The following is a 22,954-nucleotide window of genomic DNA, read 5'->3' as shown; positions in this document are numbered from 1 at the left end:
AAAAACGACCACGCGCTTTAGTGGCAAAAAAATTAATTCGGACTGAACTGATAATGTACTAGGGGTAAAACACTTCCATCTGGATAAAATTTGTCCCCGTGCAGAGTCAACCGTAGCAGCACATTGATCTAACGTTCATCACTTTGGGAACGAGTTTATACAAAGCTGGGGAGGAAAAGGGACCCAAGTGCCCAAGGGGGTGACAAAGTYGGGTCTGAAGAGGAAACAAGTGCTGAACCCCCAGGCAGGGCCTGAGCGCGGCCTGGCAAAAGCTCTAGCTTTGAGCCGATGGAAAAGAAAAAAATCATCCTTTGTGGCTGCATTATATAATAAAGCTTAGCATTAAGCTAACAGAGCCTAAATGATACATAGAAATAATGGCAGGATGACTTATCAGGGAAGGAACAACCTTCTTTGGATTTACTGTCACATTGTTTACTCCTATATCACTTCCTACAAAATTTGAGAATTTCTTTGAAAATTCCCAATTAGTTCATTGCATCTTTTACACTGTATTTTGCACTAAATTACAGCAGAGCAAATTAAAGGAAATCAGAATGATCCAGGTGGAATCACTCCAGTCGTACACTGAAGTCATCTAAGTGACTGCTATTTTCTTCAGGGTTTGGGGAGGGGGGGAATTTTCCTGTTTTTTAAGTATATCTCTAATTGTGAGCTAACTGAGGTCTAGCACAAAAGACCTAAATTATTGTTCTAGAAGCAGCTGCAAACCCATTAATAGAACATACCTTTACTTATAGAAATATACAGGTTTTTTGCATGTTCTTACGAGATTCTTTCAATCCAAAAAGGAAAAAAAAAAGCACCAAAATACAGAATATTAGTGGCAAAGCAGCAAGACACTGCAATAATTTTGGATCCCCGAGACAGTGGTGCCGTCTAACAATTTGAGGAAAGCTTGTTAAGTTCAATGCTTTGCTTGTGCTTTACTGCTAGTTTCACAGTGACAGGACAGGGGACCATAAAAGCATGGTAAAAGGGAGGGAGTGGAAAGGAGAAGCTTCACTATCAGACAAGGCTTCCAGTCGCCACCAGACTGGACCGAGAACAACAAGGTGCAACAAGAGGAATTAAACCAAACCCTTTTTTTTTTTTTTTTTCTCTCTCTCCAAACAGCTGAGCTCCCCACCRTTCCCTTCCTGAAGGCCTGAGCTATCCAAGGAAGGAAGCCGCTTTTTACCCACTTGCACGCAGATTGCATTTTTAAAACCCCCTCCGATATTCTTTCAATCAAATTCCACCAGCGGCCAACACTGAGAGGGGGTGGAGACACTGAGGTGGTTCAAATTCTGCTTCTTTGCACCTGGTGATTCTCCCTAGGTAAAAAAAAAAGTTACAGCTGAGAAGCCCCCTCAGATGCTAGAGGTAGAAGCCAGGCTAAATGAGAACAGCCAAGTGTTAACATAGTCTACAAATGGCATGTGGTTTGGGCCAGTAATTAATGTAATGAGGCAGCTTAATGCATCTCCCTTTCTTAGGAGGGGAGTGTGCAGCGGTGGGCAGGGTGAGGGGACAGAAACGATAGAGGTGATCAAGTCAGCAGCTGCATCATGATTCTGTTTGGAAGTTTCTTTCCACCAGTTTGATCAGTTCTAGCATGCTTAAAAAAACCCGCTCCACAGGCATGCAGAAGGATCAGCTGCTAATGGCATCTTACCCTCATCCCCTCAAATCGGGACAACGCTCTTAAAGGCCTCAAAGCTCTTAGTGTCCTAAGGGACTTTATGGCACCTAGTTCCGAGTAGCCCAGGGCATTAGCTACAAGGCTGACTAAAGAGACCTACACAGAAAATAGAAAAAAAGAAAAAAAGAAAGAAAGAAAAAAAGAAAAAAAAGAAAGAAAGAAAAAAAAAAAGAAAAAGAAAAAAAAAGGTTCCAGACTGTTAGAATGAATCCCCTAGCACTGATTGCCCAGCCCAGACTGCCAGCCTGGGCCCCCATAGATAAATACCGAAGACATGACACCAGCTGCCTACTTCACTTGACTGAAACGACCTGGAAGGAAATAATGAGGTTGAGAAAGGCATAAGAAAAAAACATAGGGGAAAGATAAGTGAGAGAGAGGCAGAGACACACAGACGGAGAAGGGGTCTGTCGGAAGGAAGAGCCCAAATGGATGACAAAAACCTTACCCTCGCCCTTTACTGTCTGCAGGATCCCAGCGGCTCCCATTAAATTAAGCCAGACAAATTTTAAAGGTACCTATGAGAAAGAATACAGATAAATACACACACTGCACAAACTGCGCTCAACTCGCACAGCAAGCCGCCGTGCTCACGCCGCGCGGCRGCGCCTCGTCCACGGCAATGGCCTCCAGGGACAGCATCTGTGACAGAGAGTTTGCTTCTGTCAAAATAATTTTGAAAAACGTGAACGCTAGCTCCACACGATATGATCCATCTTTGGTACTAAGGTAGCTAAATCCAACTTTTACTGCCTTAAAAGCCCAAGAACAGGCGGGGTTTTTGCTTGACAGTTTGCAGAGCGGCTGTTAAGCACTTTTGTGCCTCAGGAAGCTGCAGTGACATTTGTGACCGTCTTTGAGGGAAGATTAGGTCAAGCAAGCACATCTTACAGATGGGGAAAGCGAGTGTACACCAAATACGTGGTTGCTCAAGCTCATACCCTGAAACCATGACAAAGCTGGAGACAGGTTTCTTAAATCCATTTTTCAACACCATAACCACACAGACAACCCRTTTTCTTTAGCAGCGTGGAATCAAATTTAGGCTCTACAACTACTGGACATCCTCAGCCAAGGGGGGTGAGGGCAGCCTGGGGTCTCGCAGGGTCGAGATTTGTATCACCAAAAACATGAACGCACGGGACCATCTAGTTTTAAGCTGCCACGTGCATTTGGGGCAGCAGTCCAATTCCCACGCTAGCCAAGGGACTGCTCTTTGGATTAAATCAGATGCGACTTGGCCATGTATAAATAACATCCACAGACCCCATTTCATCTGCATCCCACTATCTTCCATTTTTGGCTAGTATCACATTACAGACACACATAAGAACAGATATGTCAACCTTTGGGGAAAAAAAAAGAAAAGAAAAAAGACAAGACATCAATATACAGTAACAAATAATGGAAAACCCTGAGACGTCCTCCCATGGCAGTTTTTCTTTTTGATCATTAGTTAATTCTCAGAATAGGACACTTCCTATTTATCCTTTTTTTTTTTTTTTTTTAAAGGGCCATTAAGATACCAAAGTGAAATTAATTGCAAGGATGATCCTTAAAAAAAGCCCACACACTCCAGGAAAAATTCAGGACATTTCAAATACATAAACATGCAGGAGAATTTCTGTGCCAGCTTCTGGACTTCCTTCATCATACCTGCCAAGTGTCTTCTCACCTAGTATACGAGAGACTGAACCTAGGATCTCCAGAGATGAAAAGCTCGATTTGTACAGCCTGGCCTGAAGAATCGCCTTTTGTTATTGTAGGTTGTAAAGGACTCTTACCCTCTGCAGGCCAAGCACATGAAGGCATGTATTTCCTCATCCAACACCAGTACGTGATCTCTACCTATCACAGCTTTCCAAGAACGGTAACGCTGCCCAGACAGCAGCAAATGAACATGTTTTCAATCTATCTGGTAGAGGGATGTTGGGAAGAATTACAAAACTTGCTTGCGCTTGCAGGATGCCRGTTCCATTTCATTATTTTACTCTTTGCGCCCGTGCTTCTTGCTTTCTCTGTCTTCATCTCTGCCCCGAAACAAATGGCCACAATAGATATGGCTCTTTTAAGGTTTTTCCATGTGGTTTGGATTTTGAAATTACACTGATAAAAAAAAAAAAATGCCCGGGGTGCCCCAAAATTTTACAACAGAGCCTTTGTGAAACAAAATCAACCTACTCGGGGAGGAACCGAGGAACTGGTGCATTTAAAGCCCTGGTTCCCTGAAGTTTAGCTGAGATTCAAATCCCACGCTGAGCCACTCCTTTTCTACCATAGATTGAATGGTCACCGTTGGGGACCCTGGGTCTGCACAGCTATCTGAGAACATGCTAATTATGCCAGAAACAAGCAGAATGGAAAACGTTACAAGAAATCACCTGAAGGGCAAACTAACTGCGTGAGCTCCGTCTCAGTCTGGGTTGCACAAGCAGCATCGGCACAGGCGTACACTCAAGGCAACCTGGCCCACTGAGCAAAACCAGCTCCCATGAAGCTCTGAGGAGGGGAGTGCCTCGATAAATCCAGATAGAGCAGCCATAGGATTTTGCTGGAAGACTGATCAGGGTTCAGATCCCAAATTTCAAAGTATGGATGGGATTTAGAGGCAGGAGCTGTAAGGTCCACATACACAAAGTACAGCACTTCTCTCCCTAAATATAACACGGGGGGAAGGCTTAATTGAGTCCTCAATTTTGGAGCTTCTTTCCCTTAGGATAACGCCTTGCTCCTGAGTTTAACTGACAAAACAGCAGTGAAATTTCTAACAGCTAATTTAGCTTCCAGTGGCTCTTTCCAGTGTTATTCTCTCAGGACACTCCAGCAGAATACACAGTGGGCATCGAGGTAAGACGAAAGGAATTGCAAATCGACTGAAAAGCAGAAGCCTTCATTATTACCCAGAAAAAGACTTTGTCTTCACAAATACACCCAGCAAGCTTTGGGAATCAGAGGAGGAGGGTTATTTGACAATGCTATCAAACCTGAAAAATAACATTCAAGAGCGTTGTTATGATGAAAAGGCTTATTCTCCATTAGCTATGGCTGCCATCACGTGACTTCACTTAAACCCCATTTATGCCACATAAGAAACGTTGAAAAAAACGTGTTTAACAGATACAGAAGAAGATGCATAGCTGAGATTTTGCTGAGTAATATTCAGTCTTGGTTCATTACTTTTAACATCAACTTATTCGATAGCTTTTGGCATCTCAAATTCAAACTTCAGATTTTCTGCAGGCAAAAACGTGCAACTTCCCCACCTCTGGTACCAAGGGAAATGAGAAATTTCTACTGAAGAACTATGAACGCAGAGAGCTCAGGTTCCTCATGTGTATCACTTGCACTGCACTTGTTCACTGCATGTAAATCTGCTGCCTGACTGGGAAGTCCCATATCTTTACCCTGCCAGTAGCCAGGTGCTTTGGAAGGAAGACAATAAAACTTGTAACACATCTGCCAATTAAAGCATTCACTTGTTCCCAACAGCTGGAATTCAACTCACAACATGAAGCATGAGGACTGTGAATGACTTTGCTGTTTTTGTTGTGGCACGCTCAAGTGCTGGTCTTCTTTTTAAATACGATACCCCAATGAATTTAATTTTCAGAAACACTCTCCTCAAAGCAGTACAGAAGAATAGGTGGTATCTTGCATTAGTGTCCACGTTAGCACTTGCACTTCAGTTTAATGCAGTGAAAGAGATACAGAGTTATTTTCAGAAGAGTTACTTCTTCGAGATGTATATTAAAAAGGAAAGGTGTTAAGGGATCAGAGAGGACTTTTTTTTTTTTTTTCTCTTAAATATTCAGTTTTCCACCGGAAATGTAGACATCCTGAGTCACTTCTGCCCCTGAATTCCAAGGATAGTTCCTCCACCTACTCAGAAATATTTCCAGAGTGCTAATGTCACTGAACAGCAACTTGGCACAAGTGAATCATATTCAAAATACTCCTTCTCCCAGCATGGGACTTGGAAAAAYGCTTTTTTGTTTGTTTAATACTTGTTCTTGGGGCACTCGCTAGGACACTGTTTCACAACTGGATGTGACAAAATTTTTTTAGAGAATACAAACATTTGGGATCCTAAACTTCCACTTTCTACAATTCTTAGGACTCCAAGTCCTATGGACTTCCTGTAAGTCTTTACCATTTTTGACAGCATAAATTTCATTTATTTTAAGTGCCCTTGCTGTTTCTTTTTCAGACTCAGATTTATTACTAACATTTCTCTCTACTGTTCTTGTTTTAATTCTCAAATTCATTCTCCCAACCAAGATGTTCTGCAGGGGGATTCCGGGCTGATTACGTGCTGATCCATCCAGACTGACCACCACTTTCTTTTATATACTATGATCTCTTACCAACAAGCTACTGCCTCTGTTTGATGTGGTCCTTTCTTTTTCCCCTGGGCATTAGATTTTATTTATTCATTCATTTATTTTTAACAGAAGGATGATGTTGAACTTCATTTTGCATGATAAGCTTTATAAGTACTCCTATCTGTACAAACGTAGGAAAGGACCTGTTACTCTGAGCACCTGGTGTTCAGAATAACAGACCACGTTAGGCAGTAGTAACTGCCTCATCATGCTCCCATGGTTACAAACGCCACCAAATCACTTGGAGAACAGTGGGTGTCAGTGTCTGACCTTAGGGAATGCCAGGTTTGCACCCAGCACAAGTTCTCCCACTGCTGACACCTGCCAATAGCTCAACATGCAGGAAGGCCTCTTGCAGACAGTCATTTCAGCAGAGCACAAGGAAGGGCTGGAAAACCCTTCGCGGTCTGTGTAGGCTCACTAGGAACTGCAGGGCAGAAAGTTCACAGCTGCATAGGGAACACGAGCAATACTCAGTGGGCTCAAAGGCTTCACCTTTCATCATGTTTTAGAAACTTACAGATATCCCGGATTCAATCCACTTCCCCATTAAACATATGATTCAGTTCTCAGAAGAAAACATGACCCCAGCACTCTTCTAACTAACAATTTTTTCCAATCAGAAATAAGGAGAAGAGGATACATACAGCCACAATGAGGAAATCCAGCCAGCACCAGGCGTTAGTGAAGAACTTGACGAATCCATAAGCACACCATTTCAGCAACATCTCCAGGATAAAAATGTAAGTGAAGACCTTGTCTGCATACTCCAGGATGGTCCGGATGGTTTTTCTCTGTTCTATGTAAATATCCTCAAAAGCCTGGGAAATAACCAGGTACTCTTGTCAATGATATCAGATTTATTCCACAATTCCACGTGGTAATCCAGAAGTTTAACTCAAACTATATTGACATGAAGAGTGGAATTACATTTCTTGTAAGTGCAACTTATCTGCTCTAGTAGTTGCAACAATTCAATGCCAAACCAAAAAAAAAAAATCCTGCAAAAACAACCCTGAAAAGCTAGGTTTACAGAAGAACTTCTCTACCTTCTAGGCATCCGAATAAAATCCTTTCTTTCTAAATGCTCAGCACATCCTATCTCTCCTATAACACATACAGACAGGTATTCCCTGCAGCTGAACGCTCAGCACATTCAAGTGGGCTGAGTTCATTGAAAAATGGACTCAATTTTCAGGAGAGCTATGCATGTGGAAAGTATCCAGCCTCGACTGTGGGATACCAACTGTTGTGCACTTTTTTCTTCCAGAACTTGCGAGTAAAATGCGCTGTGGTTGTTTGTTGTATAACCCTATCTACTAAATACTCAGTGTGCTGATCCTCTGCAAGACGACAAACAAACACAGTGATTATTTGTAGCTATGTAACACCACAAGCTCAAGAACCTCTATGATGATGGGAAAGTGAAAAAAGGGAAGTTATTTTTGGTAATGTGAAAATAAGACAGATACAGGCTGACTTTGTCCAAAATCATCACATTTCCAGTCAAGCTATGATTAGAACCCAGATTTCCAGACCTTTAAGTTTTCAACCTTAATTTAAACTAAGCAAAATCATTAAGAAAGGCTATTGTACAGTATCTACCACAAAGGAACTGTTGTTTTGCAAAAATCATCAATATAGCTTTCTTTTTCACCAAATTTTTTATATACAGCTTTCCCATGTAGATGTCTCCTAACTTAATGCAACTAGGCTACACATATTTCTACATTGTACTCACCAGAGCACCACTGCTCAGTAGGATCATAAAGATGATGAAAGTCTCAAACCAGTTATGTTCCACAATGAGAAAGCAAGTCTTCCTCAAGGTCCACCAAGACTTTCCCAGCCCTTCCTCAATATTGACCTGACAGCATTTACAGCGCTGCGTACAACCTGGAATGGGGATAGTGTAGAGAGGAGAATGAGCCCCACGTTTTGTTAGGTAACAGATGAGAAAATGTAAGAATGTAAAATGTCTTTGCCTAACAGTGATTTTGATGCAAACAGTATTAGAGATGTTGAATTTCTGCTAAAACTGTGCATTCTAGAGGCTTTCTTGATTACTTTTACCTGAATTTACGGGCACCTGAATTAACATCAATTTGTGAACAGATTAAGCTAGTTATATTTGGTGAGGCATCCATGCACTTGACAGGAGTGGAATGGAGAACTTGCTGATAAAATAACCTTGAACCATTTAAAATATCTTTGCCATGGGAATAGCTGTAACAAATCAGTCACAGAAAGACATTGAGGCCAGCAACAGCGGAGGGGGGAAAAAAACAAACCAGAAGCCAGATTTTTCTGCTTCAGAATACTCAAGGTATCAGTTGTACAAAAGATCGACTTGCCTTAGCTGTAGATCATCTAGATCCTGGCAACAGCACCTGCATCTCCAAGGCCTTCATCTTGCAAATGCTTCCAAACTAATTCAAAATAAGCCAATATCCAGCCCTGAGCCACACTCAGACCTAACCTTAAAGCAAGTTTATAGTAGACGTAGTTCCCAATAGCAGCTCAGAGGCTTGTTTGTACACTTATGTACTACACTTTGCACAGCTTACCTTCTGTGAAGCATGCATCTGGATCCAGATACTCCTCTGGTGCCTCCACGGGGACTTCTTCCACTTCRGGCTTTATATCAATGGTGCTACCTTCAGAGGAGCTGGTATAATCAAGTTTCTTGAACACAAAATAAAACCCAATCCAGCCTATAATTAGATGCCACCAAACATGGAACTTCATGATGACTCAGCAACAAGTTCACCATATTTACTGTAAAGGAAGTTCATTCCTCACCTCATCTCATTAAACCCTGGCCCTGCTTGCATCTCATATTTACAGGACACACAGAGTTTTATTCAATTGCTGACTTTCACCTTATACCTAAATTGACTAAACAAATTAAGTAGCATTTGTGGCTCTCCATAGAGCATAACTAGCACAAGAAAGAGGCTTCTGTCTTGGGTGCAAAGACAATACCATAAAATAAACAAACCCTTGTGCTGGAACTACCCAGTTCTCCCTCCCAAGGTACTTTGCACAAGGCTGAATGATTCTTTAGCATTTTTTCCTACCTCTTTACTCCCATCAGGATCCGTGTCGCTGCTGCAATCTTCTGTGTTGAGATTTTCAAAATCTGATTCACCTACAGCAATAGGCACCCGGACAGTGAGATTGGGGTTATTGATGAAGGACATGTGATCTTCATCTATTATGTATTTCTCCACACTGCTCCCAATTCCACTGGTTGTGCCATTGCCATTCTTCTGATAATCAATGTCTCTGTTGATATCGGCCCCTGTATGGTTAGCAATGCAGTTCGCCTTCTTGTCGTACAATTCATCCAAAGGTTTGACCTCGTCTGCCTCTCTCTGCTTGAAATGAGTCTGCATGAACTCACGCACTTTCGCCTTGATCCAAGCAATGCCCTTCTTGATGCGAATAACAGAGATCTGCAGGTTGTTCATCTCCCCATCATCATCTGTTGCTGCTAAGTTGTCTGCGCTGAAGGAGCTCAGTAGCAAGGCCAAGAACAGGTTCAGCACCTGAAGGAGAAGAGGTCACGCTTGGCAGAGCTCTGACTGTGCTGACACACAAGGGTAATATTTCCAAAGCTGAGTATGAGTATTTAGCCACCTGAGTCCTGCTGATGTTAACAGGGCCTGCAGAGTCAAGCCTCCAAACACCACACTGAGAACCAGCTCTGGTGTCCAACAGACCTATCAAGGTATCCAGGACTCAAGGATCAAAGCACCGATCCTGCAATGCATTCCATAAACAGGGAGCCCTGTGCAGCACACAACCCCGCTGCTGTCAGTGGGGTTCAGTGCAGGTAAAAGGGTCCCTGACATAGACTTCATTGCAGGATCCAGACTGCAGATGTTAAAGGTAGGGATTTAAGCAGCAACGATCTAAGGGATTTAAATTCAGTGTTATTAGTTTGGTTCCATCTCTGGTTCAAAGGAAGTGTGCCAAACCTAGTCGTTTTGAGCAATCACTCCCTGCTCTATTTCCTTGCTCACATCTACTCATAGTCCCCAAGGCTTATTTTGTCAAAATCCCTTGGTGAGACAAATCTTCTGGGAGAAAGCTCACAACACTCTTTTTAAGATATGCAACTGTTCACACTACACCATTCTTGATTATTTTTTCTTCCATAGATTTTTTTTTTCCATAAAATTTAAGACCAGAAGGAAACATCATGATCTAGTCTAACCTCCCACACAACAGGCAGTGCAATTTCACCAGCCGATTCTTGCACACAACCATACCTCATGATTGAGCTAGTGGGCAGATTTTAGAAGAACTTCCAATCTTATTTTTAATGTTTCAGGACCTTCCCTTGCTTACCACGTTATTGCTTCTCCTGGAATTTGAAAGCCAGGCTTTGCTTCTTGCCAGCTTCTTTTACCCCATCAGGCAAGTTGTAGATCTGTCCCTTCTGACTGAGGGTTTCGTACCTCCAGCTTTTATTGCCAAGTGCTAGCATTCTTTTTTGATGGGCAACTGTTAAGGCCCTAACCAAGCAAAACAAAGCCTTAATATTGTGCTACCAAAGTCAACAGGACTGTTCATATGCCAAAGGCCACAAAGGACCCCAACAGAGCTGGAAGACTCACAAATCTAGTCCTTTGGTCTCCCCATGTTCTATCCCCCCCCGAGGCAACCAATAAAGACCATCAGTAACCATTTACTGACCACTAAATTTCCGATGACCATGACCATCATGAAGACAATCAAGCACATGGCCTGTCCTGCCACTTCCATACAATCCCACATGGTCTCAATCCATTCCCCACACAACACACGGAAGACAATAAGGAAGGAGTGGAAGAAATCGTGCATGTGCCAGCGGGGTAGCTCACACTCCGGATTGATCTTGCAGACGCACTCCTTGTAGCTTTTGCCGAAGAGCTGCATGCCCACCACAGCAAAGATAAACACGATGATGGCTAGCACCAAGGTCAAGTTCCCCAAAGCGCCCACTGAGTTACCGATGATTTTTATCAGCATGTTCAGAGTGGGCCAGGACTTGGCTAGTTTGAAGACTCTCAGCTACAAAACAAAACAAAACAAGGCATTTAATTCAATTTCACCTAAAACAAAGAGGAAAGCCAGGTAAAACTTTCTAAATGGCAACAACCTGTATGTTATGAAAATATAAGCCCACGTTTCTGCTGCTGAAGTCAGTGGGAGTAGGGAATGCTTAACTTCTCTCTGAATTTGGCCCCCTGTATTTTGTACTTTGTTATCCCCCACATACTCCTCTCCCTTTACACAGGAAAAGTATGGAGCATCTTTCTTGCTTTGCAAACTCTGCAACATTAAGGAAGTCAGGAGACTTATTTGAAGGTTGTGTGTCACAATTTTTTCTTCCCTGAATGCTTCTCATGTTCCCCTGGAAAAAAGTACCAGGTTTCCTGGCAAAGCCAGAGCACACAATCAAAGTTTAATTTCCAGAGAATCTCATCTCAGAGGAGGGAGACAGACCTTCTGAAGTTGCATGTAAGCGTGAGCTTCCGAGTACGAGCTCTTTGGAAAATCTGACCTCAGCCATGGTTCTCAGTGTCCAAAAATCTAACCTTGAGGTTTTCATAATTTAATTTTCACAAGCTCTAACCATTGCCAGAGCAAGATAAAGCACATGAGGGCTGTAGGTATTCAGCACTTTTATTATACCATTATATAGAACCTACCAAATTTGACTCAGTGAATTACCTGGAGAGACCATGTAGGTGACATTAGAATGCACCTTTTATTTCACCTACTTTCATCTACTTCCCAAGATACCTCCCACATGATCCTTCACTGCCTACATGGAACGAGCTGCTGCTCAGGTCTCAAAATGTAAACAGCAGTTGTGAAGTGAGAGGAGACCACAAAAATGACAACGCCCCATTGCTGTCCTCCCCAACACAGAAAAAGAGGGGGTTTGCTTTTCAGTTCTACCATATTAATTTATGAAAAAAGTTTTCTAGTAGCTGCAAGACAGAAACATTCAAAAAAGGACTGAAATATGGAATACCAATCGGAAAGATCGCAGCACTGAAAGTCCTTCCACATCTGCCAGACCCAGTTCCATTAAACTGAGGGAAACAATAAATCCATCAAAGATGTTCCAGCCTTCTTGGAAATAATAGTAGGGATCCATGGCTATAAGCTTCAGGAACATTTCTGCCGTGAAAATCCCAGTGAAAACCTGGAGTGGTGAGGAAAGACACAGAAAAGAACAGGCGTACAAAGATTCCCGTTTGTTCATTTTCTGATCATCAGTGTCAGCATCAAACAATGCACTTTGTCACACTGATTCACACGTGGAGTCTGTACAATGCCACATGCTTGCCTGCAATAAAGTCTTTTCTCTATTGATGTAGCTTCACTAGCATGAACCTTGTAGACCTACACAGGCAATCTTTAGCATACCAGAAACTAATGGACGGATTAGAAGTAGTAACAAATTTTGACCAGAAAGGTGTGCCCGTAGCCAACGTCTCTGAGTTGCCATAGATTGCAGCGAGGGCAACTCATGCATCTCAGTGTCCTCTAGGAACCTGTAACAGCACCTCTTTCAGGCTAAGTCTACATTAACAAGTAGAGTATCCCAACAGGAGCAGATCTGTAGGGCACGTTTACCAATGCTATCTTACCAGATTTCCTACGGAGAGCACATGTTCAAACTGTGGGGTCATAGGATGGTGCTCCATTGCCATGAATAAAGTGTTCAGCACAATACAGATGGTGATGGCCAGGTCAACAAAAGGATCCATGACAATTAAGTTCACTATCTCCTTCAGCTTGATCCAGTACGGGTGGCATTCCCAAATCAAGAATGTGTTGGCAAATTTGTACCAGCAAGGGGGACACTTCCTCTGGGACTCCTCCAGCTCTACAGTTACAAAAAAGAACAGCAATGGACTTAAGTCTTTGCCTCTAAAGCTGCTGCATCTGTCTGACTCTTAGCATGGCTAAAATATTAACTCGCTGATCTTGCCTGTCCTGAACTTCTCTCTTCTTGCTTACACAATAATTCAGCGTTCTTGGGGAAAGATATTTTTTGCTGTATGTACATACAGCACTCAACGATGAACTTCACAATGCTCAGCAATAGCTTAATGCAAACAATTAATAAGCACTGAACCTCATCACCATGGCCAATGCAGATGCAGATCACCATGATAGATGCAAAGAGTCAGGTCAAGTCTTGTACTGAGCTTCACCGAGTTCTTCCTTGTATCTAGGCAATATCAACATACACATTTGCACTAGACTACCAGGAAGTACATTTTTAAATTTGTGCAACAAGACTTTGTGCATCTCCTGATTCAATTCAAATTATTTTAAATGGAGGAATATATTTAACTCAGAACTGATCAAGGTAAAATGATTTAAACTAACAGATTCTAAACCATCTTTGGTGCCAGTTTTTAAATAACTTAAAAGTTAAACGAATTCAATGTTGAATACAGACATAGTCTAAAAGAGGAAATAAATGACATAATGCTGCAAAGCAATTTAAATAGCAAGAAGCTGATTAAGACAAACCACATCCATTTACAGAAATCAAACATAATGCTGTGTCCATTTTTTAAACCGGCTTATTTCAAATGGTTGGGGGGGGTGGAAATCAAGAATTTCCCTCCCGCCCCTATTCTTTGTCTTGCAGTGATTCCATTCAGGCTATACAGCTGTTCATCCTGATGCTCTATTTTTTATGGGTAGGGAAAGGACCATCGCTCTCTCTTTCTGATTGGTTCTTCGGTTGCTTGGTATTTAGTTGCCTTGGAATTTCTAAAGTTAAAAAAGAGGATCGTAGCACTGTAGCCTGTAGGCGTTTGCGCAGGAGGGAAGCAGCAGAAGAACCTTGCTCTGTTTCTAAGTATATTTAGTTTTCATGCAATTTTATTGCAGGAGACAGCAGGAATTTGAGATCATCAACCTCGTATGGCTGCTGTTCACAAGTTCTTGCCGGCTCCTGCATAACATATTTGGAAATCTCGTCTCTGCATGCGGTCCGTTTCGGAATTGCCATCGTACAGAAGTCCCATTCTCTTTTGACAGCAGCCACACTTGAGATCTCAGTGCAGCTCAAACCTTTCTCTCCCGGGCTGTAAACAGAGGAGGGTGTCTCCAGCCCTTGGGGCATGGGGGACACAGTACCCCTGTATCATCACACGTTGTCTTACTCCTATAATCTCCACACTGCATATTCCTTATTGCAATATCACAACTCTTCCGTTGTTTTTACTTGTGGATCTGCATAATTCGGATGCAAAACCAGGTAAAATAAAGCCTAATAAATGCTTCTGTGTTAATAATGACTGAGAAGCAGCAGGTTTATGTAAAAACAGTGCATGAATATGTACTACTCGAAAGCAGGAACAGCAAAATTCTTTACGTCTGAAGGGCATGCATATGAGAACAGGGACTTAAGGCTCAAAACAGGTCTGTGCTGGGCGACACTTCACCTCACAGGCCTCAGCCATGCCTGGCCTCCGTCTGTGCTCCCCCATCCTACACTCTTCACCCTGGTCCCCAATAAGGTATTCCCCAGCGTAACCTCATTAACCAACCGAAGCCACTGAGAAGCCATCTCACTGAGTTTAACATTAACACCCAGCATCCTCTTGGACAGACGGAGCAGACGCATCTGTCTGTGCCCTCCGGCAACCCCTCTGGCTGTGGATGGGCAGCCAGCAGGGCTCCGGCTCTGCACAAGCGACCTCAGGCAGATCTAGGTCCCCACAGGGGTGCAAGAGCCTCTCCCACAACTGCCAGGAGAAGAGGTCCTCTGCCTACCTAAAACGCACCACGAGGGGGCAATCGATGCATGCGTACTGAAAACCAGCAAAGACACCTTCCAAGCATACCTACCCTCAACAAGAGTATTCGTCAAAACCGTCATGATACTGTTGGTTCGATCCTTCCTTCCGTAGGACGCATTCATCTGATCCATTGAGACCAAGAGAGAGCCACCAGGCTTCTTCTTAATTTCGATTTCAGTAGTACCCTGCAAAATTCATACGCCAATTAACACAAACTCTTAGTCTGCCTGGTGCTTTACATATTATCAGCCTAGAAATATGGTACACATGCCCAAAAGAGAAAAAAACCTTTGCTCCTGCTGTCCTTTTCACTCTCCTGTATTACATAAGTGGTCAAAGCAAAACTCAAGCCCTTGTTTCTGCTAGTACCAGTGCTTTGCAGCCTTAGAGAAATTAAGGATTATATTTTAAAGAACGATTTTAACAAATACTGCTGTAGTACTAAGCATTATATATTCTGTACTACTACTAGACTAACAGCACAGACAGGAAGTGAATCTTTTAACCAGGCCACTTTACAACACTTCTGGTCAGGGTGCAAATCCCACCCCAGCCTCATCTGAGCCACCCAAACTAAAAAGGAAACTGAGGATTTGATAGCATCTACATTTATTTCAAAATCCTTGTCTGAAAATTGGGATAAAAGGAGTTCAGCATGGTGCATCGCCTCTAAGAACTAGTGGGAATCTCATGCTCTAGCCCCCCGAGAAGCTCATTCTCCAACACAACAGGGACATCACCAAGTCTCAGGTTTCACCCTTGTTCAGAATCATCTTGCTGCACTCAAGCCAAAAAGCAGATGCTTTCACAGGCACCTCCCAGGTTCCCCTCTTCAGATTGCTTTGAAAGTGCCAGTCGCTGTTTAGGTACACAAAATGTTGTGTACTAACAGATAATTGCTTTTTTTTTTTCTTTTAAAGAATTTGGCACTGTCTGCTTGTCAACTGCGAGGCCTTTCACCACGCTTTCCCAAGAGAATGAAATACTTCTGTGAGCAGCGGAGGTATCCGCACAACCCATGCAGCTCTCCCACCACGATACTTCATTTGTTGCTGCGTGTTTAACTCTTTATAAAGCTATGAAAAACAACTGCCAACTAATACTTTATCTTTTATGCATGCATCATGCTGATTACTCTTCCTACTATGTTCATGCTGTGTTATAAAGAGAACTAAATACTGAAGCAAAACATTATATTAACATGCTAACTGGAAAAAAAAAGTAGCAACTAATATTGAACATAACTAATTAAGGTCAATTAGGTTGCAAGAATTGAAGTAACTAAAAAAAAAAAATAGCTTGGAATTTATAGACATGGTAGCAAGCTCAGACTTTTTTCCAGAAACTCTTGCTTTAGTTACCTCTCGAATGTTACTGTTTTAATCTTATCCAGATTATTATAGTCCCCACTAACACACTTATTTTTTGAGCTTTGTTTCTCTGCTGCATTTTGAAATGTTGATCCATTAAAAAAATTAGCCAATACCAATTCAGTCAACTCTTTAAAAAAAATCACTGTCAAGAAAAATTCAGAAATTGAAAGGAAAGTAAACTTTAAAAGTCCTTATTTGTATTACATTAACAGCTTGCCTTGTAAAATAAACCTACAGAATTTAATAGCAATGAAACTAGTAGAGTCCCACAGATATTCCCCTAAAGACACTTCAATGCTTTAGGGTGCAGGACTTGATCCTGATAAAGATCTAGAGTCTTATGCAGACTGATGAGGCCTCCACAGCCTGATGGAAATGTTCAACCACTGCCCAACCTGTCCTACCTTGCATAGGCTTTGCAAACAAGAAGTTCAATGTTTAATATGGAAGGTTTTAAAACAAGCACCTTAAATAATGGTTTTCACCCTTTGGATTTTTTTCAGTTGAGAGACTGAAGCTAGGCGAATGAAAGCCTCTCCCTGTTACAAGCAGCTACATTTCCTCTTTCACAGATTTTTACATGCTCAGAAACGCTAAATCCAAAATTAAGCTGTTTTCATATAAATGTCTCAATTCTGTGAAAACATTTCTATTGTGAAAATATTTCTATTCATTAAGTGTTTTACACAAAACCTAAATTTTGGACTTGAATTTCTTGACAGTGTCCCTTTCTAAATCTCTCATTTTTACCTGAATTGTAATTTTTCTTTGTGTCCAATCTCTCTCCCAGGGCCGTCTTTTAGAACCAAACTTTGTTTTGGAGACTTCTCCTTCGCCTTCCTTCCCTTGCAGGGCCCTCATTCTGTAAGCCCATCTATTTGAAAGAAATCCTACAAGCTGATGCCCTTAAGTGCAGGTGTGTCCCCAGTAATTTCACAGGTAAGGTAGGCCTTAACTTCGTAAAAACAAGGAAAACAATCTCCTTGTTTGTATTCAAAGGTATTCCCGCTCCTGCTAAAGAAAAGATGTCTCCTCTTTAAATTTAGTGACGACTCTAACATTGTTCTTTATATTTCCTTTTAAATTCCTGAATATTATTTCTTATTGTGGAGAAACATTTGCAACACGCTGTGATCAATGTCCCCATCCCCATGTTTTGATAAACTGGTATTTAGGAATCATCCTGACAAATGCCAAGGATTTCTGCTATTATTATGCCTTTAATTAAGGACTCAATTCCAAGCCTTTTTTTCCCAGGAAGCCGGGGGAAAAGGATGTGGGTCAATAAGATTGAGAAGGAAAGAAAAGGGGAAGTTAAAGCAGTCATTTTAAAATCCAGTGCAGACTTCGTCGCCTGCGGTCAGACAAACCGATTCTCATTCCATCGGGGAGCCTGTTTCACTTGGAGGGCGGCATACAGGAAAGCGGAAGAGGACAGACCGCCATGCCTACGCTATCTACTCATTGCCTTCCTTACACTGTCATCGGTAGCTGCCTTATCTATTTTCACCTCAGGCAGAAGGCGTCCACCAGGCATGCTGGAAGGCGGGCCACCAATGAGGGACACCACTCCGTTACAGTCCACCGTGCTGTTCCTCTTCACGTTGCGGCGCAGGTTGGGGAAAATGCGCGAGGACCGGCTGCCTTGGCTGTAACCGCTGTAGCCGCTGTAGCTGCTTCTTCGATCGCGGCCACGGATAGGGATGAAGAGGGAGTCTCTCCTGCCTTCGCTTTCCTCCACCGTGCTGTGCTCGTCATCGGCAAACTCGTTTTCCGAGCCCGGGTCACGAAAGCGTCCTTTGTAGCTGAAGATGCTGCTTTTGCTATTGTGTCGGGAGATAAAAGGGGAGCCTGGGATACTGAGAAGAGACTAGGGGGAAGAAAAGAAAGAACGACAACAGTGTGAATAGCATGGCAAAAACAAAGCACTTCAGCGCCGTCACGTGTTGGTGAAGTGGGTTCGCTCCCTCTCCAAACTTATACAAACCATCACCACTTAGACTTTGGCTACCCTTAAAAGTTGTTGATGTAAATCCTCTTGACCGGCTGAGCTACACTGGTAAAGAAGTTTGTGTAAATTCAGTTACGCCAGCAAGAGTACTTTTGTCAGCAGAGCTCACTCTGGGGAACCAGATGAAACAGCACTGTCAAAAGAGCGTGGAGGCAAGTCACAGCTCCTTCAGAAAGGGTTGCAGAGGTAACTGCTGCCGAGTTCGCTCTGGAGAGCGCACCAGCCCTTCACTGTTGAAATACTTAAGGGACAGGGACTGCCTGCATGCTGCTTGGCACAGCGCGAGGCCGTTCCCCACTCTGCCTTTAAGGTGCTGTCATGACAGAGACAAGCCTTTGCCACGACTGGAGCCAAGGGAATAGATTCAGCAGGACGGCTGCAGCGGACAGTGCTCGCGCAGTGATGCCGGCTGGAGCGTACGGACAGGCCTTGGGCACCTGAGTGATTTCAGAGYCATAAATCCCTTTTTCATAAATCAACTGAACTCCTAAATAAAGTTAGCTTGTTAAATTCACTAACCTCAGTAATAATTTGTGCTAGGATAAGTAAGCGCGAGGACTACCAATCTGGGCCCTAAGCATCCCCCAATCCATCGTAAGCTTAAGTCAGTGGGCAGATTCCTCTGAAATGCTAACCGGGGTCTAAACTAGGATATCACTCTGAATATAAATCAGCACGAAACATTAGAGAAGGAAATGAATACTACCTGGTTCATGATGGAAAACTTCCTTCCTAGCCTGTTGTCTGGTAGCCTGAAGGCTTTCCTCCTCATGCCATCTTCTGATTCCGACTTGAACACCTTCTCATTGTCACCCTTCTCCTCTCCTTCCGACAGTTCTTTGTCCTTTCGTTTTTTCCTCCTATTTCGGCGCTCCTTGGCACTCTTGGAACTGAGTTTGGAAATCTCCGAAGAGCTCCGAGACACCCTCCCCCCACCGTCATCCTCCACAGCATCTTCAGAGACCGTCCCTGCCGAAGTGACCATAGCAGCAGCCTGAGGGCGAAGGGAAGAAAACGGCAAAATAAATCAGATCTTACCTTGACTACTATTCCATTTTCTGCTTTAAAAAGAAGAGTGTGGCTTAGTGCACATAAGCACTTTGGGACAGGGCTGAGATGCTTATTCTTTCTCTTGAGGGGTACTTGCAGCCAGGACTCATAAGTACTTTAATAGTCTACTTTTGCAAGTAGTAAAATCTCTCTCAGGTCTTCAGCTTTGTTTATAACTGTTTGATATAGGATTAACAAAGTACTTAGACAAAGTACTTGTCTATTTTGCAAAGGAATTCCCAGACTTAACTATAGACTGTGAGAATGTTTAAAAATTCCTTAATAAAAGGCAGTTTTCCAATAGAAAATAAACAAGGCAAGCTTGCATACATTCAGAAAAACACAGCAGCAGCAGACAGAGACACCAAGTTTGCCTCCACATGCCTAGGGCAGCCCCACAACACGTGTCCCACTCGCCTGCCTCCCCTCCCGCCACTTACACCAGCATTAACCCCAGTCCACAGAGGAAAGCGATGCTGAGAAGGCTCGCCATAGCATTACTGCTCTGTAATAATGGGCAAATAAATCTAAAAATACGTAAACTCATTAAAAATATATGATCAAAACACTCACCTGTGCTTCCTCCTGCTGCTTTTTCAATTGTTCTAACATGGCCTTAAATTCTGCCTCTTTCTGCTCTGCCTCCTCCAATGTGGCCTGGTTCTGCTCTTCATAAGCCATAGCCACCACAGCCAAAATTAGATTAACCAGATAGAACGATCCCACAAAGATCACCAAGACAAAGAAGATCATGTAGGTTTTTCCTGCTGCTCGTAAGGTCTGGAAGTAGAAGAGAATGACAGAGGGAAGAGAAAAGGAAAAGGGAAAGCAATTTCTAGAGGGATCACCTGATAAAAAAACTTGAGCAGCTGATTCCAAGTTTCTTGACCCAAATGTTTCTAAGAAAACATAGCGGTGCTGAATATTTAACATCTCAACACTTCCACTGCAAAGCATTCAGACATTGCACATTCAGTAGCCATACACGCAAAAGGTGACATCACTCTTCTTCTCTTAAGATAACAAGCAAAGGGATGGAAGTTAAAAAGGATTCAGAAAAACAGCATGAAACTCAATGCTTAGACTCCCTCAAAAAGAAAACAGCCATTTCAGCAAGGTCCCCAAACTGTCCTTAGGTTACAAGGAAACACTCTGCCCTCTAAAGCGCCTGAGTATCCTCTACGAGTCAAGCCAAAGCTGCATCCAGTCTCTGCAACACGGAGTGAAGTTTCTCCAGAACTAATCCAGAGTTTAGCTTCATACCCGCTAAGGACCCAGAATCTCTTCTAGGTTTGTAAGCACAACACCCGCTTTCAGGCATTGTCCCCTTCCTCCTCAATGCACAATATCTCATTCTGCAGCTCTACCTGCAGTCACTTTTTCAGATACTAGGAAGAAAGCAAGCTAGTCATCATTTCCTTTCCCAACTTGTCCCCAACTTCTCATCTTGTATAACACCAAAGCAAAATGTTTACTTACTAATTGATATAAGTTTTCCCAAAAGTCCTGAGTCATAAGGCGAAATAAAGCCAGAAAAGCCCAGCTGAAAGTGTCAAAGCTCGTGTAACCATAGTTGGGGTTCCGTCCTGCTTTCATGCACGTGTAACCCTCCGGACACTGGCTGCAAAGAACACAAAAGCAGTATCGGGCCATCAGTACAAGAGAAAGGGACAGGGCAGATTCACAACATGCACGTTATCCATGCTTAGGAGACTTTCCCAATGCTCATAACAAATTGCATGCATTTTGCTTTCCTCGTTAAGAATAGCAGATCAAGGAGGCTGACGGACAATACTTGAGAAAGCCCCCGTCACCCTTGTCCTACAGACACGAGACAGGGCAACACGAGGCTTTCCACCCGCTCTGAGCCAGGCAGGCAGGCTCAACCTAAGCAGAAAGGACCAGCCTCTGTTCTAACTCTCCTTGCAGTCGAAGGACTAGGTGAAAAACCAATTGGAGGCAATGCTACGTGGGAAGTTTCCAATTCTGAACCTCCATCCCCCACTTCTCTGATGATCTTTATGGTTGGACTGAGAAGGAAGTAATGCCACTAACAGGCATCATTAGACATACCTGCCTCCTGAGACGACAAGAAAAATGCCAGCTTACATCACATGAGCCAAACAGGCAGCAGCAATGGATTAATAACTAGATCAAGAGATGTGAAAACTTTCTGCATGCAAATTAACATAAGAACCAACACAGGAAGTGACAGGAAATATTCCAAAGGTTGTCATCAACAGCAAACACCACTAGCAATTAGAGTCTTTACTTTTAATAAATCCCAACACTCACCCTGCATCTGAGCTGTTACCACAGAGCAAGGGATCAGGGGCCCCAGGAATTATGTAAAAATTTGCTGAAGAAGATGAAAAAGATAAAGAATTACATGCACACACACATATGGAGTTAGAGGATTTAACATACTACAACACTATAAAAACTTGAACTGAATAGTCCTCTGGGGGCTCTACTGACGAATTTATCAGTAAACTAACTCAGCTTTAAATAACATTAGCCCCACTAACTGTGCCTGAGTTTAAACACCTTTCTGAAAGCCAGCAGAGCATTTTGAATAAAAATTTAAGACTGGGTGACTGCACAGCAGAGAAGCTTAGTTCAAAGCGAGAAGGGAGGAAGAAATTAAGTTACAAAAACTTGGAGCCTGGTTTCTTGATCAGCTGCAGCATCATTACAGCTTTGAAATCCTGCCAGCATGGAAACAAGTCACCTCCCGTTAGCAAGCAGAAACAGGTACGAGCAACTTCATGTGCATTCGTCAAACAAGAACTCAGCAAAACTAAACGAAGGACTTGGCACTCAGTCCAGGGATTTAAATGGGCAGAGTTACTTCCCTTTTACCATACTTATACCCTGTTTTTAATTGGAAACGAATCAGAAAAAAAAAAAAAAGCATTTTGGACCAAGTCTTTATCTAGCTAGAAACAACACAGCCAAGACTTTCTAAAGAGACGAGCCCAACTAGAAACACCTTAACAAGGTCAGGCTTCCAGAAACTGAAAGACATCTGAGTATGGAGTTTTTAATCGGGCAAAGCTGGGCATATAAGTCATGTCAGAAATCCTGGGCAGCAGCATTAAGTCAAATAATAAGGTTTTGGGGAGTATCACTGCAGAAATACCTACAGATATTGTTGGTGTATTCCTCCCAGTCAAAGCCCCTAGAGCCGTTGTCCAGGAACGTCTCGTTCACATTAATTGGCCATATCACACACTTGTTCCTCAAATTGCCCATAAACAGCTGCAACCCGATCAGAGCAAAGACACTGAGACAAAACACTGTCAAGATCATTACATCTGACAGCTTCTTCACCGACTGAATTAGGGCACCCACAATGGTCTTCAGGCCTGCAGGAAAAAAAACAAGACTGGAAATCACTCCTGTAGAATAAAAAGACATGGAAACTTCAAATGCATACGGTATGTTACCACCGCCACATCGGTAGCACAGGATTATCGCTCTAAAGTGGCCGGATTCCTGGGAACTCCAAGATGCACCACTTGCATTCGGCTTTTTCCACAGAGTATAACGAATATGACGAACGAACCATTCTCATGCCAGACGTTAAGCCGAACAGTTTCAAC

The 22,954-nt window shown here is 42.8% G+C and overlaps 1 protein-coding gene across 1 annotated transcript in view; it reads right to left on the bottom strand.

Moving 5' to 3' along the window:
* Positions 1-22,954, bottom strand: part of SCN8A (sodium voltage-gated channel alpha subunit 8) — a 48,776-nt gene that overhangs the window by 8,734 nt on the left and 17,088 nt on the right. Inside the window, exons 6-20 of the mRNA XM_026084972.1 lie at positions 22,496-22,717; positions 21,645-21,708; positions 20,829-20,970; positions 19,923-20,129; positions 19,006-19,293; positions 17,799-18,158; positions 14,965-15,100; positions 12,741-12,979; positions 12,119-12,292; positions 10,792-11,148; positions 9,168-9,638; positions 8,655-8,772; positions 7,829-7,983; positions 6,735-6,908; positions 1,679-1,801 (exon numbers count right to left, since the gene is read on the bottom strand). Of these exons, the coding sequence (XP_025940757.1) occupies positions 1,679-1,801; positions 6,735-6,908; positions 7,829-7,983; positions 8,655-8,772; positions 9,168-9,638; positions 10,792-11,148; positions 12,119-12,292; positions 12,741-12,979; positions 14,965-15,100; positions 17,799-18,158; positions 19,006-19,293; positions 19,923-20,129; positions 20,829-20,970; positions 21,645-21,708; positions 22,496-22,717 (3,230 nt within the window). The remainder of the gene's footprint in view (positions 1-1,678; positions 1,802-6,734; positions 6,909-7,828; positions 7,984-8,654; positions 8,773-9,167; positions 9,639-10,791; positions 11,149-12,118; positions 12,293-12,740; positions 12,980-14,964; positions 15,101-17,798; positions 18,159-19,005; positions 19,294-19,922; positions 20,130-20,828; positions 20,971-21,644; positions 21,709-22,495; positions 22,718-22,954) is intronic.

This window comes from Apteryx rowi, unplaced genomic scaffold (assembly GCF_003343035.1).
Source record: "Apteryx rowi isolate R43461 unplaced genomic scaffold, aptRow1 scaffold_657, whole genome shotgun sequence".
NCBI lineage: Eukaryota > Metazoa > Chordata > Aves > Apterygiformes > Apterygidae > Apteryx > Apteryx rowi.
Note: the sequence above shows the minus strand (reverse complement) of the source record. Positions and strands in the feature narration are given on the sequence as shown.